At 52.0% G+C, this 16130-nt stretch overlaps 5 protein-coding genes across 5 annotated transcripts; 3 read left to right on the top strand and 2 right to left on the bottom strand.

Moving 5' to 3' along the window:
* On the bottom strand, positions 1-2904 carry PSV08DRAFT_374335 (ORMDL family-domain-containing protein; the record flags this gene model as incomplete). The annotated part of the gene is made up of 6 exons (XM_066093288.1): positions 1-1221; positions 1274-1327; positions 1386-1542; positions 2242-2291; positions 2351-2709; positions 2760-2904. 6 exons carry the CDS (start codon positions 2902-2904, stop codon positions 1-3), a joined length of 1986 nt encoding a protein of 661 aa, XP_065948139.1.
* Positions 2905-3676: 772 nt separating this feature from the next.
* PSV08DRAFT_405144 (IEC3 subunit of the Ino80 complex, chromatin re-modelling-domain-containing protein) lies at positions 3677-5076 on the top strand (the record flags this gene model as incomplete). The annotated part of the gene is made up of 2 exons (XM_014225575.1): positions 3677-3837; positions 3893-5076. The coding sequence occupies 2 exons, from the start codon at positions 3677-3679 to the stop codon at positions 4878-4880; spliced, it is 1149 nt and encodes a 382-aa protein (XP_014081050.1). The 3' UTR covers positions 4881-5076.
* Positions 5077-5528: 452 nt separating this feature from the next.
* Positions 5529-6867, bottom strand: PSV08DRAFT_209862 (mitochondrial 37S ribosomal protein mS35). Its single transcript, XM_014225576.1, has 2 exons — positions 6265-6867; positions 5529-6209 (listed from the first exon to the last, which is right to left on the bottom strand). The coding sequence occupies exons 1-2, from the start codon at positions 6857-6859 to the stop codon at positions 5638-5640; spliced, it is 1167 nt and encodes a 388-aa protein (XP_014081051.1). The 5' UTR covers positions 6860-6867; the 3' UTR covers positions 5529-5637.
* Positions 6868-7025: 158 nt separating this feature from the next.
* PSV08DRAFT_332965 (glycosyltransferase) lies at positions 7026-7889 on the top strand. Its single transcript, XM_014225577.2, has 3 exons — positions 7026-7436; positions 7487-7625; positions 7674-7889. The coding sequence occupies exons 1-3, from the start codon at positions 7109-7111 to the stop codon at positions 7810-7812; spliced, it is 606 nt and encodes a 201-aa protein (XP_014081052.1). The 5' UTR covers positions 7026-7108; the 3' UTR covers positions 7813-7889.
* A 6514-nt stretch (positions 7890-14403) lies between these two features.
* PSV08DRAFT_356058 (uncharacterized protein) lies at positions 14404-15219 on the top strand (the record flags this gene model as incomplete). The annotated part of the gene is made up of 1 exon (XM_014225580.1): positions 14404-15219. One exon carries the CDS (start codon positions 14404-14406, stop codon positions 15217-15219), a length of 816 nt encoding a protein of 271 aa, XP_014081055.1.
* Between the last annotated feature and the right edge of the window lie 911 nt (positions 15220-16130).

A 16130-nucleotide genomic window follows, 5' to 3' on the forward strand; every position in this document is an offset into this window, starting at 1 on the left:
CTACTCATCAATGTCTTCAACCTCGGTTTCATCTTCTTGATCATGAACCATTCCATGTAACCCATCGCTTTCGGCTCCTATCAGCGGAGCACGTTCGCCCTCTTTGCGTGCAAAATGGCCTCCGATACTGACAGCAAGCGTACTGAAGCCGTGTACCATTGTGCTACCGAGCACAACGAAGCAGACAATTGGCCAGATCAAAGTGACGGTTCTCTGCCTCTCGATCGGGAGGTCGTTTGGTGGATTTGGCAAGGGTAAAGAAGTACCAGTTTCAAGCTGTGCACGCGCCTCGATGGCGAGGAAGAGTGCCCCGACACCCATAGGTCCAAAATGTCCAACAAAGAGGGCCTCCGTGGTCGTCTTGACAAAAGGCAAGAGTTTTGCTTGGAAGAGAATGAAGACGATTGGAATGCGGCGGAAGAGAAGGATGAGAATGAGGAAGACAATAAGCCGAGCGGGTGTGATGGCGTCGAAGGCGCTGAAACTCTCCCAGGGTATCATTGCGCCAAAGAAGACAAAGAATGACGAGTTGATCATCATGTCGATAATGACAGGAAGAGCGGTGTCGGCCATGGGCGATTTTTGTCTGTGAGAGAATCCACGGCCTGCAAAAAAGGCTACGAGGAAATCGTCTACTCCAAGGACTGATGCCAGTCCAATTGAAAATATGGCGGCAAGAAGATAGAAAGTGAGATACGAGGCCTCGCCCATCCATTCGCGTGCATGCGAGAGGCGGTAGAGTCGGTTGAAGATGTGTCCTAGTACAATACCTATTATGATACCTACTGCACACTGGTACAGTATTGTGACAAGGAACCATTTCTTCAAGACACCACCGGCCGTGTTCTTGAGGAGTAGGCTGAGGCCAATGTACAAGAAAGGAAACGAGACCCCATCGTTGCAACCGCTTTCTGCACTCAGAAGATCTCTGATACGCTTCGGTACTCGTGTGCTGAACTGGCTGTTGGAGAGCACAGAGGCTGCAAGGACGGGATCGGTGGGCGTAAGGCACGCAGAAATTGTCATGGCCGTCACAAAGTCTGTCTCAAATATAATGGTAACAAACAGGGCGCAAATTAGCCAGCCGAAAGTCATGACTGGTCCTAACAGGGCTAGCAACGCATACTTCTTTTTGGCGAGATAGCGATTCTCAAGCTCTAGGCCGACAGCAAAACATTGGATCCCGACAATCAGACGGGTGGTTTCTTGAATCGCGTCATCCTGTTGGTAGTCAGTATTAATTGCTTGCTGAACAGGATGCTGCTTCGCGTACTGAAAAGCCCCAGTCATAAGGCCTCAAAAGGCCGAGGGCACGTGGTCCGACAATCTGTATTGGTTGCAGTCAGGAAATGCTCGTGTGTGGCTTGCGGTTGTGCAATACTCACAATACCGAAAAGTGTGGCTAGTGGTGGCTCCGAAAGGTGGAGCCGGTTGCGTATCATGAGCGAGAAGAGAGCATAGAGTATCAGAAAGAAGGTGAGCACTAGGTATGTGACATGCGGGCCCGTCGGCTCGAGCTGAGACCAAGCCATGATGAAAATACTAGTCGAGACGGCGAGGATAGTTGATTTGGGGTTGCGAGAGGTAAAGACTCTGCGAGGCTGCAAGGTCGAAGCTTGGGTGAGGCGCTCTGCGCTGGTGACGTCAGACGACCGATACAATGGCTAAAAGAGACTGGTGCGCTGTCCGGAAACGGCTCTCTATGCAGAGAGACAACCTTGACCCGGGGATTGTGGCAGCATGGAAGGGTGCGCCTGTATTTAATGCATACATCTTGGACTCAAAATCAAACAATGATGCGTAATGGATGACGGGCAGTTGACCGAATGTTAGCTAAAAAAAATAAAAAAAAGGTGCGCTCGGACTGCGCTATGCACGTTTAAAAGGCATCACATACTGCAGGTCCAACTGCACGGTGTCGAGCATGACAGTGCTGAAATATTGACCAAGTTGGTTGGGGCATTGCGGACACGACGAAGCATCCAGGGTGAGAGGTCAAGGTAGAATGCGATGTACGGCTGAACCAGCCACAACCTTGGCGGAGAACCGCGAAGGATGAATTCCGCTACTTTTGTATGAATAAAGCGCCTTTTCCCCTACAGTGCCCAAACGCCGCCTGCCCGCGCGGTAGTGCTACTCAATTTGTCCATGGCCTAATGCGGGTAGTATTAAAAATACAGTCAAAATTACAACCTATGCAATCTATGCAACCTATGCAGATATGAAAAGAAAGGGGTCGACTAGGCATCATCGGGAGGGTTGTTGAAGAAAGCGAATCGTATCCTGTGGAGCTGTCGACGAGTTAGTGGACTAGTGTGTGTGTGTGTGTGTGTGTAGCGGGCGAACATACCGAAGGCAGCTTGGGAATAACTACTGCTATGGTGGCGAAGCAGTTGATGAGGAAATATGTCAAGCCATAATTGGTATAGTGGGTGCTGACAAGGAACAGCAGAATGGGGACACTGAGAAGGAACTTCTTGGCCGGGGTATACTGGTCGCCGTTGTCGATCTGCTCCCACATGTTGAGGTTGTCGTAGGCACCCGAGTTGAAGTCAAAGGGGACACCGCGGACGTAGTGGAACATGAGGTAGGAGCCGGCCACGTACGAGAGATTGACGAGGGTCCAAGATGCTTCCTGCGACATGCCTGGGATGATATCAAACAAGATCTTGCCGAAGAAGATGAGGACAAAGTGGATAGCCCATGCACCTGCGAGAGTCAGCCAAGAGGTCGCATTGTGCATGGCTGTGGTGGCTCACCCTTTGCATTGACCCATTCGACGTTGAGATTGGGCAGTGCCGACTGGTCGCTCAGCTGCTCAAGCGACTCCGGGGGTTCTTTGTAGACAAGACTACTGCTACGTCGGCGGCGCGCGTCCTTTGAGCTTGAGGGTTGTAGCGACATGTTGGAGTAGGCAGACGTCGAGGGCGATTGGCGGGGCCGGGGATCGCCAGCGAACTTGAGACGAGATGTGGGGTTGAGGAGTATGGACGACAGTTTGGCGGTATTGATGTATGTATGCAGTAGTAGCAGTAGCGGTAGCGGGCGGACGAGCGGGGAGGGTGAAGGGGTGGTGGATAACGGATGGTTGAGCGGATCAGAGGCCCGGTGCGTGGGTGAAGATATACGGGTCGGCTTGACAACAGGACGAGAAGAAGAAGGAGGAGGAGGAACGCGAGTGGTGGCCGCAGTAGCAATACAAGCACGCGCACCAGCAGCAGTCGGGACAGCGGTTGTCGTGGTTGTGGTCGCAGTCGTAGTGACCTGGCGGAAATGGTCCAGAAGGAGCAAAGCGGCAGGCGGGACGTTCAGGGTCTTGGAGCAATGCAACACCCTCCCGGTCTTTGTCCGAGCTTGCAGGGCGAGGCTGATCAGACGCAGGGAGAGCAGGTGGCGAGATGGAGAGAGCAAAGGTGATGGAGGGCAATGGCGGCAGCGAGGGTGAATGATGCTTCTCCGTGACCAGCAGTAGTAGCAGTAGCAGTTAGTAAAGGAGGAGCCAGATCCACCTGATGCTCCCAGAGGCCGTGTGTTGCTCACAACCACCGAGGCCGTGCACCGCGCGCAACCATGGCCCTCTAGAACACACGCGCCCTCGTCGCCCACCAGCCCTCGCCCAGCACCGCCCATCTCCCGCCTCTCCTTCACCTCCCCCATCCCCAACCCGCCGCCCACCATGGCTTCCCATCCACCCGCTGCGGCCAGCGACGCCAATGACACCACTGCGGCCACTGCGGCCACTGCTACCACGACTACCACCGCCACCAATCCCGTGCAGGAGCAACATCAGACCGACGCCGCCGATGCTACACACAAGCCCGTCAAGCGATCGTGGAGGTAAAGGACGCGCCATCGCACATCGAGGACCCATCAGCTAACCATGCTCTCAAAGACGCAAGTATCGCAAGATGCGCATCAAGTTCGACGAGGCTATGACGGAGAGCGACAACCTCATCAAGCACGAGTGGAAGGCCATGGGGACGGCGCGCCGCCTCCAAGAGAACAACGAACAGCTGCTGGATATCCTCCTCGAGCTCAACGACCAGACGCGCGTCAGTCCCCGCTTGCGCTTCGACCTGTGCAGCCTGTCCCCCGCAGACACCGCCGTGCCTTCACTCGAGTCGGGCCCTGGTCCCCAAGTCATCAAGCAGCAGCTGCAGGCCCTGAGAGACGACCTCACCCGCGGAATCATCACGCCTGAGCAGTATGCCACGCGCGCCGACCAACTGCACTCGTCGCAGTCAATACACCACACGCTCAAGTCGCTCGCCAGCCTCGAGCATAAAGTCCCTCATACCACACGCCAGGACTTTGCCCAACACCCAGTCCCCGGCATCGACCTCAGCGAGCATGCTCCCGGCTACATGTCGCCCACCCACGAGGACGAGTACCTGCTGGCCACCGATCAACTTCTCGAGCAGCCCGGCTTCGACCAGTCCCTGCAGCACGGCCGTCCCATCCGCCTCGCCTCAGCTCAGCCACCTCTCAGCGAAAAAGACCTCACTGTTCGCAATCCCGACAGCGTCTACAACTGGCTGCGTAAGCACCAGCCCCAAGTCTTCCTGCAGGACAAGGATGGCGCACACCACGAGAACCTCTCAGAGAAGTCGGCAGCCCCCAAGGCAACAAAGGCGAGTGCAAAGGCCAAACGAGAGTCAGCCATAGGTACCCCAGGTCCACGCGACCACCACGATGACGAAGACTCAGCCGCGCCAGAGACTGCAAAGGGACGGCGGAAGACTGGTGGCGGAGACGACGACACAGCTTACCGGCCCAAGGGCGGGAGCAGTCGACCCACCAAACGCAAACGCGAAGAAGGTGACACGCCGGCGCCCAAGGGCAGGAAGAAGACACGCCCAAGTACTGGACCAGTTGGCTGAGCCAGCTATTAACGCTGTGTATTGGACATTGAGTGTTACTACTCTGCGCCAAGTTGAATCGACCAACGACTGTTTCCAGCAAGGCGAGCCTGTCTCGAGGACAGTACTCAAACACCACCTTCTTTTTTCCTTTTCAAAATCCGTGTACAAGTACAGTGCCATTTAGCAACAATGGGATGGGGGCGTCATTGGCGTTTTTTTTCTCGAGTCTTCCACTCAAGGTGTTGCAGGGTTTAGATATACCCATTGGTCTCTTCTTTTTTTAACCTGTTTCCCCCTTTTTTTTGCTCATTGCTCATGCAAGAGACACATAACTACCCTGTACCACATTCCGGTCCATACGAGCTTTTTTTTTTCCAACTCCATCCTTTTGTCTCCATGCCCTTTTTTCTTTCTCGTGAAAGAGGGGGAAGGACGAGGGAGGACGCAAATTACATCGTCAAACACACACACAAACACATACTTTTGTAATCATGATCATTCTCTATCCGCCCCCTGGATTGGGTCGAAAAAAAAAACACGAGTCTAAGTCGTATTTTGCTTATCATGATTGCCCTCTGGGCATCATCACATGTAACACAAGTGCGCCACGGCGCCCCGTAGTTTGCGAAATAAGGAGGAAAAGAGAGAAGGGAAATAATACACGTGAGAATGAACAAGTTTTGTCAATTGCAATGTTTTTTTTGTCTTTACAAAATGTAGTACATGGTAGTATTGTATACACTGCTTCCTCAAGTCCATCAACCCTCACCTCGAACTACCTGACTTGCTTCCTCACCGCGCCCACCCCAACCATCACTCGCTCCGCCTCGTCTGTAAACGGCAAACTCGTCTCCACAATCCTCTTTCCATCCACCAACTCGCCATTGCCCGCGCGCTGATCCTCCAGATACGCAACTTGGCGTCTCTTCTCCTCGAGGTACTTTTTCCGCTCCTCCGTCAAGATCCATTCCTTGGGGAATTCATGCCTCTTCTTGGGGGTATGATGGCGAAAGTCAAATGGCACATCGTCGAACATGTCCTTTGAATCCTTGGCTTCGGCGATCAAGGAAGAGATGGTTTCGCCGAGGAAACGCTTGTTTTGCGGCTGCGTGTCGAATTTTTCGCAAGAAAGCTTGATAATATTTGTGGAGGGGTTGTAGCGGGGGCCGGCTAGCTTGATGAGCTTGGAGATTTGGGGGGCAGTTAGAGAGTATGATTGGGTGAGGTCCGAGGGGGAAAATTCGACGACGACTTTGTTCGCGGCGGGATGTGATTCGCCAAGGTAGGAAGTATAGCGGAAGCGGAATGGGGTTGCTGATGTTGGTGGGGTGAAGGGTTGGGCGAGATCTGGGGGGTTGCTTGATTAGTATCAAGTATGGATTTAGGAGTAAAAGTGACGTACGACTTAGAAGTGGGAGCTCCCAGGCTATCAATCGAGCGTACTCCCTCAGTTCCCTGTGCTGCTGTAATTCGCCGTGGCCGTGGCTCGTCAGGTCATCGCCGTAGTAATCCTCATCCGGACCCATGCTCTCTTCTCCTTCGGCCCAGAATCCCATTGACGCTTTCCTCTTGTCATCCTCTTCAATTTCAAAGTCCTCGTCTGTTTCCAGGCCAAAGTCTTGCGTCTGAGGTAGTCCGCGCTTTCCTTTGCGAAGAGCGTCGGCGACAACGCTTGGATCGATTTCTGCGAGTGAAGCCCGGAGATTGTCTAACATGGCTGTGTCACGCTCAGCCTGGGACATTTCCTTGAAATCTTTCGTGGGAGTAGTATTTGAAAAGTTCAATTCTGGGCTGAGTTCATTGAGAGTTTCCGTCGGCGGCTTTGCGTTTGCCGAAGTGGCAGAGCCCTCTTTAGTGGGCTCATTGGCATATCGTCGAGGTGTTGTGGACAGCGGGCGCTGCCATTGTGTGGTCGTGTGCTTTGGTGCTGCTCGAGGCCGTATCCGCGACGGGCATTGCCTTGACTGCAAGAGCAGCCTTCGTGTTGTCGACGCCATTGGGTGCGGGTCGATGGTGATGCCGTCGTCGACTTTTCGCGATGCGGGATTGCTTGGCAGTAGTGGAAGCAAAGTGCCACCGCGCGCCGGACCAATTGAAGCGAAGACAGCCCGACCTCCGCTTTCATGGCTACTGTGCCCCCCGCATGTTTTGATTGTCGACTTTAACGCATCGTTGGTCTGTATTTTGGATAATACTTACACCAGGAAAGCCTGATACCAGTAATCTAACGCTACTTTGTCGTCACCATGGCCGACACCTGGAAATGGACACCTGAGTCAAAACTCTGCTTCGTCACTACTGGAGCCACCGCTCCCTTCACTGCCCTGATTGAATCTATACTCAGTCCCTCAAGCTTGGATGCTTTACGACAAGGTGGATTCACACATCTTCTGGTCCAATATGGATCAGCTAGGGATGTCTATACAAAATGCTCTGCCGATGCTCGCGCCCACTTGCAAAGCAGCCAAGAACAGCGAGTCTTGATCGTAGATGGGATCGATTTCAGCCCAGATGGACTCCAAGCACAGTTCCAGCTTGTCCAGAGGTCCAAAGGCTTGGTCATCTCACATGCTGGTACTGAGTGCATATATTAAGTAGACACAGTCATAGACTAATTCTCCTAGGCTCTGGCTCAATTCTGGAAGCCCTCCGATATCAAACCCCACTTGTAGTCGTGCCCAACACTGGTCTACTTGATAACCACCAAGAAGAGCTTGCTGTCGCCATGGAACGAAACAACTACCTCATTCGCGGCGATGTCACGTACGCTGAGCTTTCCTAAAGACGACATTTAAGCTAACAAGATCACAGAAATCTTGCGCCAGCGATCAGGCGATCTGATGAATTTCGAGTCAAAATGTCTCAATTCCCTCCAATTACTAGTGGGAAGCATCGTGAGACTAAACGTTTTGCTGCCATTATGGATGAGACAACTGGATTCATGGATTGATAGTGCTGATTCTAAGACGCATATTCTAGGTGTTTTTATTAACCTTTGCAGTACTACTTGAAAGGGTGCACTATGTCGGGGTCTTGACGATGCTGGACAACGACTCCCAGTGTAGTCAATACATCGAATAAACACTTGTTATTAAAGATACGGTCGAACGCATCGCAGCAAAGATGAAGAGAGAAATCGATGAGTAAAATTAAAAGAGGGTATTGAGAGCGAGCCCGTTTCATGGTTAGGCTAAAAGTAGGAAGAAATTGCAGGTTTGCTAAGGGAGATTACCAGTGTGGGAGATCATTGCAGCAGTGTTGTGCAGTTTGCGCTTCGTATGCAATGGTCTCTTTACGCGCCTCAACGACTCCACATACACAACACGAGACTGAAGAATTGCAGTGGAGTAGGATCTTGTCGCATCATCACCAGAAGATGCGACGATAGATTCAAGGAGTGTCAGGTTTGGAAAAACAGAAAAATACGACGAGCAATGTCCGAACCCACGATATTAGGTTCAAGACAAAGCATATCATAAATGACCATCTGCACTCGGACATGGAATCTGCGAACTCGGCACTATTGGTATTGCGATATTGTCAGCATGCACATACAAATTATTGTGAGAGCAGAATAGCCTTTTCACTTTGCTTCCATCCGAAGAAACGAAAAACAGGACACCACACCGTCACCTTTCACAGTTACGCGACTTTACGCCAAAGGAACCACATCCTACCTCGGCGGTCTTACCAACCTAGGCAAACAAAAATGATAGTCTCAAAGTACCCATCTGTCACGTGTCACACCGGAATTCTTGCATGAGCTCGATCACAGTGGGCATCGTGGACCTGGGCTGTGGGGCGACTCCAACATCCTTCATCACATGCTGCAGTCGCAGCAAAAAAAACTCTGAGCAAAAGTATGTGGACCCCAACACGCAAGATGCCGTTCTCACTATCCAAATTCGTCATTCCGTTGATGAACTCAAACACTAAATGACGAAAAATATTCAAACAAACTCCACCGCAAGGCATCGCTGCAGAAATCTGCATCGCAAAGCCCACAACGGGTTGAACTTTCTGTTTTTACCTGCCCAACTCCACACAAGAAACTCCGCGCCCAGAATTTCCCTCCATGAGCAACACGCCGATTACACAAGCACGTCTCCAACTCGCCCCCGAGCGACCACCATAGTATGCCCATTGACTCGCAATCCCCGAACCTCGGCTACGACTCATGCCATTGCCCACGACTCTCTCTCTCTCCCTCACTCATCCCTCGCTAAACAAACCTCACCCAACGAACCCTGTCCCCCAAACCATTGTTTCGCAAACCTCGCAAATAACTCTGTAACCAGACTAGAAAAATAATATCATGTGATAACCTACCACTCACACAACCCCAAGTACCCCATAAACTGCCGATCTTATTTCCCCCGGCTCGGCCTCTCTCTCCCCCCCCCCCAAAAAATAATCTGAACAACTTACGAAACAAAACAATACAAACTTCCTTGCCCATAAAATCTAGTCGCTAATAAATCGCATCACCTATTTTGTTTTCCGGGTCCTAAGTTTCAATATCACGACAATAAAACAGAACATCAACGTGGCAAGGGTCTTTTTTCTTTAAACGCGTGTCCAAAAGCCCCCGTGTGGTGTAAGTACCGTACGACGGGTTCGGCCGTACTCATTGCGCCGCTGTTCATTTGGAGCAAAACGCGCAATACTCGAGCTTCGCGATCGCAGGACGCAAGAGCGAGTCGCGGTGCGTTGTTACCGACGTTGCGCCTTAGTAGTAAGTATTGTTGTGGCTTTTATTGGTTGGTTGGTTGGTTTACGCGACCCGCCCCACGTCGCTCAACGGTTTCGAGGGCCGTTCGTGTTCGGGGAAGGGGGAGGGAACGCGTGGGTTGGTTTCCGTCCCCCCCCCGGGTTGTAATGTGTGTTTGGCATAGTTGCTTATGGGGGTGGTGGGAGGTTGGGAAGGTACTTTACAAGCCATGTACGTAGGTATGTGGTAAGTGTGTGTGTGTGTGTGTGTGTGTGTGTGTGTAGCTTTTGTGCCGTTGGGGTGCCGTGTCGGGGAAAGTGAGGAGAGGATGGGAAAGGGGGGTTTGTGCGGGAATAGGGCTTACAAGGGTGACTTGGCATGTGGTTGATGCGAGTGTTGTGCGAGAAGGGGGAGGTTGAGGGTTTGGATAGGAGTTGCCAAGATGAAGATGTGGTTGTGGTGTGGGAAGATCGTTTGTGACAGTCTATTCTTACACTGGCATGTATCATCGCGATCCCTCTTAACACTATTTTGCTTTTTCGCTTTCTGTAGCCTTTCTACTATGCTATTTATAATTTACCAAACCAAAGTCTCGTTAGTGGACTTGATAATGTGGGAAAATGTTGAGAACGCAAGATGATGTAGAGCAGATGCCCGTAGTCTTTTGACTAACAAGATGGATCGCTGAGGATCGCAGTTGGATGTTTCTTACGACTAACTATATGTAATACTGTCTAGACCACGTAGCTACTTGGCTGCGTAATGCCATTTGTGATATGCAGGATTACTACATATTTTCCCGGCAAGTCCCCCGATACTTTGTACCGCCTTATGTCCATTAGTGTTCTTTTCTCTTGTCCAACGAAGACAACTCGCATTGTAGCCGAATGTACAGAGTTGTCAAGAGAGCTCCTTCGGTTAAGACGAGTGTCATTGCCGGGTTGTTCCGCGGTGGAGAGACTACTGGAACCTAGAAGCAGTAAGGCAGCTGTGACTTTGAAGACGTGTATAGTGAAACTGCTGATCAGTGTATACATAGGATCTTCTGCTTTATATTTGACATGGTTAGAAGCATATCTGAAGTTGTTCTTAAGGGGTTTCAACAGATGTGCCACTAAATCTGCCTCATATGCATCCCAAAAGCCACACAGTGATGCGCATACCTATACCTAATTCCTCACTATGAACTTCCGCACCAGTATTTTTCAAGACGATGTAAAGTGATTTATGAAAACAATGTGACAAAGCTTATATGTAAAGCAAAGTTCTTTTTTTTATCCAGCCATAAAGTTGACGGCATCCAAAGATACTTTGGAGGCACGCGATATGATTCGCCAGGTGCGAAAGTTAAGCGGTAAATATAGTAGACACATCGTTACGGATCTACCCATCGGTTCACACCTATGTACCAAACAAGCACATAGGAAAGATCTGCTCTGTCAAAAAAAAGGAATAATGCCTTTACCCAACTCCTCGTTGTGCAAACCCTCCTTGCGTACGTACCCTATTATTAAATTAGACGTTACTCGTCCCGCATTCTTACATGCTCAGTCCCACGTCGCGCAACCCGCTAGCGGCGGCTATGCACTGGAAACCATTCAAACTACAGCGGTGGTGCACCTGTCGTATTTGCAGCTACCATCAATCACTTAAGAACTCGCCGCTCGATAACGACAATTTTGATGTGCAGTGCAACAGGCGGCACCCCACAGCGCGAAGCGGCAAAAGTCGGGTGTGTACTTGGGCCTATTTTTGTTGGTAATATTCTCCTAATCGCCGCCTGCGAAGATGATCAAGAAAGGTAAGAAAGTAGTGCAACTTGCTGACTGAGATGTAAGTGGCTAGAACAACCTTGGCTGTCATGGCCAAGTAGGTACGTGCAGTGCGCAACTGTACTTAGGCATGTAAGGCGTTCTAGAAAGAAAAGGGGGGATTGTTGCGCCGTGAGTGCTACCCGGTTACTTATTCAGGGTATATGGGCGAGTTGGAGTCATCATGTAGTTATTAGGGCGTTCCTTGCTTGTCAGCGAGGGACGTTGGACAGAGAGAGACCATGTGTTAATGACGCTGACTAGCTTGCGTGGGCTGTGTGAAGCTGTGCAAAGCCCCGTTTCCTACGCAACGCCTTTGTCCGCGTCGTCCGGACATCAGAGTCGAAAAGCTGGGGCTGCGACAGGTGCTGTGTCTGGCAATATCCCTGCTGCTTGTGTACTCACACCGAACGCGTTACCTGCGGCCATGTGTGGGTGTGTGACGGGGCCGTGCGGCTACTAGTAAGTAAGTAGTGGGAAAGGCGAGTTTGTATGGTTTGGCTTTCTGTCAAAGTGACACTAATTTTGAGAGGGCGTTTCTGAAATGCCCTGGTCGTTTTGTATACATGTGAACTTGAGTGTCGCTCACACAGGGGATGCGACTTTCTGATTAAAGACGTCGGAACGAGCATTCACCCTCCCGCCTTGGCCTCAGGTACCCGAGATGTGCTGATGAAAACCCGTGCCCCCGAACCCTGCACAGAATGTGCGTCTCAACAAAGAGATTGTGCGCAGTGTGTGGGCGTTGAGTGCTTTGGTAAGCGGAAAACAGTTCATCGATGCCACGGCCTGTTGAATAGCACCCTAGCAGCCCGCTGACGGGAGAGAAGTTTGCGCAAGTGAAGCAAATTTCAGGGCACAGGCAGCGTTGACCAATGGATGGCCGAGTAAAGTTTGGCCCAGCAGCCTCGACGTGGAAATTCGATATTTGGAGCCAAACTTCACCATGCTTCTCTCTGGCCTGGCATGAAACAACAGGACACAAGCGCTCGTGACACGGCCCGACTAATATTGTTGGGCAACTATGGTGCAGCGCCTCGTGCAACGCCACTATCAGTCCCAAGGGCGAGGCTGGTGTGAGCCAGAAAAAACAATTGTGTTCGGCGACGACTAGGAGAAAAGGGACTTGTTCGCAAAAGCTTCGAAAAAAGTACGGTTAACGGCATGTTCCCAAAATGAAGCGTACCCCAAGTCCCCGGAGAGTGCATGTGTCGTCATCGAATTTCCGACAGCTAGTCAGGCATGCGGCCTGGTACGTCCGGGTGCGCGGTAGCGGGCATGGCTTCCCTGTAGATTGGCGTAAGTAGCCGGTGCCGCGCTCGTTAGGACGACGGAGTGTAGCAACGGTCCTCGCGACAAGTATCCCGAGGTCCGCGTGCGCCTGCCGGACAGGTTGACGGACAATCTGCGTACGTCTCAGAGGCCCAGATTGGTTGTTGCAGTTGAGGATTTGGTGCGAGGTGGGACATGGCCATGGTCGTGGTAAGGGGCGCACAGCGAGGCTTGTCGCTGCCAGCTGCTGTGTACAAGCCACTTGACTCTGCGCAAAAAAAAAAGAAACGACGACGACGAAATGCCGCAGCGTCGGGTACAAGGAGATGCGCAGTACTAGCTTTGGGCATGAACCGAGATGTAGTCTAGCCCGTGTGGGAGGTTGTCTTGCGCCGATCTACTATGGTTGGCGATCAGGCCGTACGCGGGTCATCACAAGCAAGACGGTGCCGGTAGATCAGTAGTAAGACTTGGAGGATTTGGGCGGCTGGATTCCACCGGCTTCATCCTACAAGACGAAGTCGTGGCGGCTGAGACACTGCGTCACGAGCGCCTGGGTATGTACGCAAGTACGTATGTAGAGTTTGACAAAATTATTCTTGTTAGAGCGGAAAGGGGGGTTTGATCTGCATCGGGCCTAGACCAGAGGATGGATGCACAGGGTGAAAATACTGGACACAACTGTGGAGCGCTGCGTAATTCTCACGAAACGTGGGCGCACAGACGACGTTCAAGCAGGGCCAAAGTGAACTGAGGGGATGGAGAAAAAAAGGTGCAGGTGTTTTGATTGCCAGACGCAGAATTTGCTAATGGGCAGACAGAGTTTCGGACCGGTTTCCAATAACGGGCAGTTGATGGATCGACTGATTTGCTAGCAGCCTCTAGCACACAGCCGGGCTTCACCTTGTCGGCCTGTCCAACGGCATATCCGCACGCACTCGGGAAACTTGGCACGTGCTGTGGATCGAGGATGGGGGAGCGTGGTCTGGAACGTGGCGGTTAATGATGCTCTCCACCCCTTCATTCCAAGGCATCCCGGCTGTCGTGTTTTGGGATCCGTCGTTTGTAAGAGAGCAGGTTGTAGTGGTAACCAGGACGTGTGCATGTTACACGTGTGGCAAGACAAGCGCTGCACGATGCACTGGGGCGGGCCACCATGTCGAGTCTGCACGTCTACAGTTGGGCGAGTGGGTGGCTGCTTTTGCCGCAGACAGCATGTACTGATGATGATGGTTGTGGTGGTGGTGGCAGATGCATGTGTACTACTATGTAGTAAGTACATGGACATGGAAACACATGCACGGCAGGGTAGGCGAGCAGCCGTATGCCGGAGGCCGAGCAGAGAGGTTGAGGTCATCGCCCTGGCCCCCGAATGCGAACACTTACCGGATGGCCCATGGAACGACTCGGCGGCCCAAGAAGCGTGGCACGGCCAATCAGCACGTCGTCGGGGGTTTGCAGTCTGATTAAACCCAACCCTCGACTGCATGGATCAAGCGTTTTTCTCAGCTGGGCTGACGAAGACTATTGCCCCGCCTTGCTTTTGCTAGTTTCCCCTAGCTGTCCCGAAACGCGCAGCCAGGCCCATTTGTATCCAGTACGCCCCGTCGTTCCCGTCCACAAAACAACATCACAACAACAAAAAAGCAAGCCTAATATGCTCCCACAAACATAAACACCGCCCATCACCTGCACACCATCTTGTCGTCGACTCTCCGCCACTCCACACACTAGCCAGCAAGCCAACATGACCACCACCATTGCCCTTCCCTATGACGACTTGCGGCCCCACGTTCTCCGGCCCAAGAAGTCCTTCTTCCAGCGCCTCAATACCCCCGACCACCTCATCTCTCGCATGCGCTCCCTCAAGGTCGACGACTCTGCATCCCTCCTCAGGCTGTCGACCGACCGTTCACGAGTCTCCACTGTCTCCCTTCTTTCTACCCCGGACTTTGACCGCGACTACTTTCCCGACGTGACCAAGCACACCGAGCTTGACCGACCAGTCTCTTGTGCTGTCCTTTCGCCCCCAACCTCGCCAATGGAAGGAAGCTTCTTTCCCATCCAGCAGTTCCTTGCCCCCATGGACCGCAAAACCAGCAGAGAGTTTGTCCAAGGCATGCAAACCTACGTCCACTGGAAGCAAGCTACCTACGAATCAACCATCAACCAAGCCCCATCCACCTCGCCACCTCAAACCCCGCAAAGCTCCTATTCATGGTCCTCTTCAAAGAGCTCTCGCAGCGAAATGTCCGACGAGGACATGGATGATTGGCTCGACAAGCCCATGGATGCCGAGGTCCATCGCTTCCGCAAGCTATCTGCTGCATCTCTCGAGAGCCTGCCCTCTTCCGATGAGCCCGAAATCAAGATTCACGTGATCCAAGAGCAGCCCGACGAAGAAGAAATCGCCGCCCAAGGCAACCGCCGACAGCTTTCCAGCATGTGGCGTGAGACCTGGTGCTGGGAGACAAACAGCCAGAACCGCACCGCCAACGACCAAAATTACGAGATTGTCTTGCCAACATCAACTGCTGACCATCACGACGACTCGACCAAGTGAGGGCGTCGTCACAGTCTGGCTCGCGCTAATTTCCGTGGGCTTTTTTTAACTCACCTGACTTTCTCCGTGAAAGCCACAAACGCGCATCCGCTTCGTCTCAGCTGCATCAAGCCGAATGACGCAGCGCCGGCGCCGGCGCCACTGCGCCACCTCCCGAGTATTCAACCCAAACAATTTACTCGGGACCTATTAGACAGAACACTTGGACTCTAGTTGCGACACTTGTAAGCCAGTTTCACCCAAAGGAGCGAAGAAAAAAAGAGAAGATGAGAACAAGACCACCCCCAACCCCCTCTTGCGTGTCACAAAGCTCGTTGCCAGCCACACCAGCCGCAGCAGAAGCAAAAGACTAAGAACGCTCGGGGACTCAGTGGGCCAAGAGAGAGAGAGTGATAGACTTAGTACACGTTGTCGTTGGCAGGCTCAACGGATGCGTAGATGAGGCCACCGGCGATGAACACCACATAGACCATATACCCAACCCCCAATCAGCAGCTCAACAGCGCTTCGAAAATTTTCCTTTGTCAGATACCAAACGTTTCTACGACTCCGCTGAGTCGATCACTGTAGATATTTCCTTTTCACATAGTCAACTATTCTTTTATAATCACCACTTTGTACGCTTTCTACCTTGAACGTGCCTCTGTGCTTTGATCCCCCTGATGCGCCCTCCCCCCCTCCAGTCTGGACTGCGCCTTTTGCAACTGCAATCGCGCCACCATCTCGATACCGAAAAGAAGCAAAACAAGAAAAGAAAACAAGGCTGCCAAGCTACATGGGAGAATACGAGTGCGAATATATTAGGAGTTGATACAAAAGAGATAATAATCAAAAAGGTATAGAACTAAACAAAAAAACAATACCGAAAAGGCACACGTGACGAGAAGTCCCTTTCGTTCTCGCCAGCGATA

This window comes from Bipolaris maydis (genome assembly GCF_028858645.1).
Source record: "Bipolaris maydis strain C4 unplaced genomic scaffold PSV08scaffold_15, whole genome shotgun sequence".
Classification (NCBI taxonomy): domain Eukaryota; kingdom Fungi; phylum Ascomycota; class Dothideomycetes; order Pleosporales; family Pleosporaceae; genus Bipolaris; species Bipolaris maydis.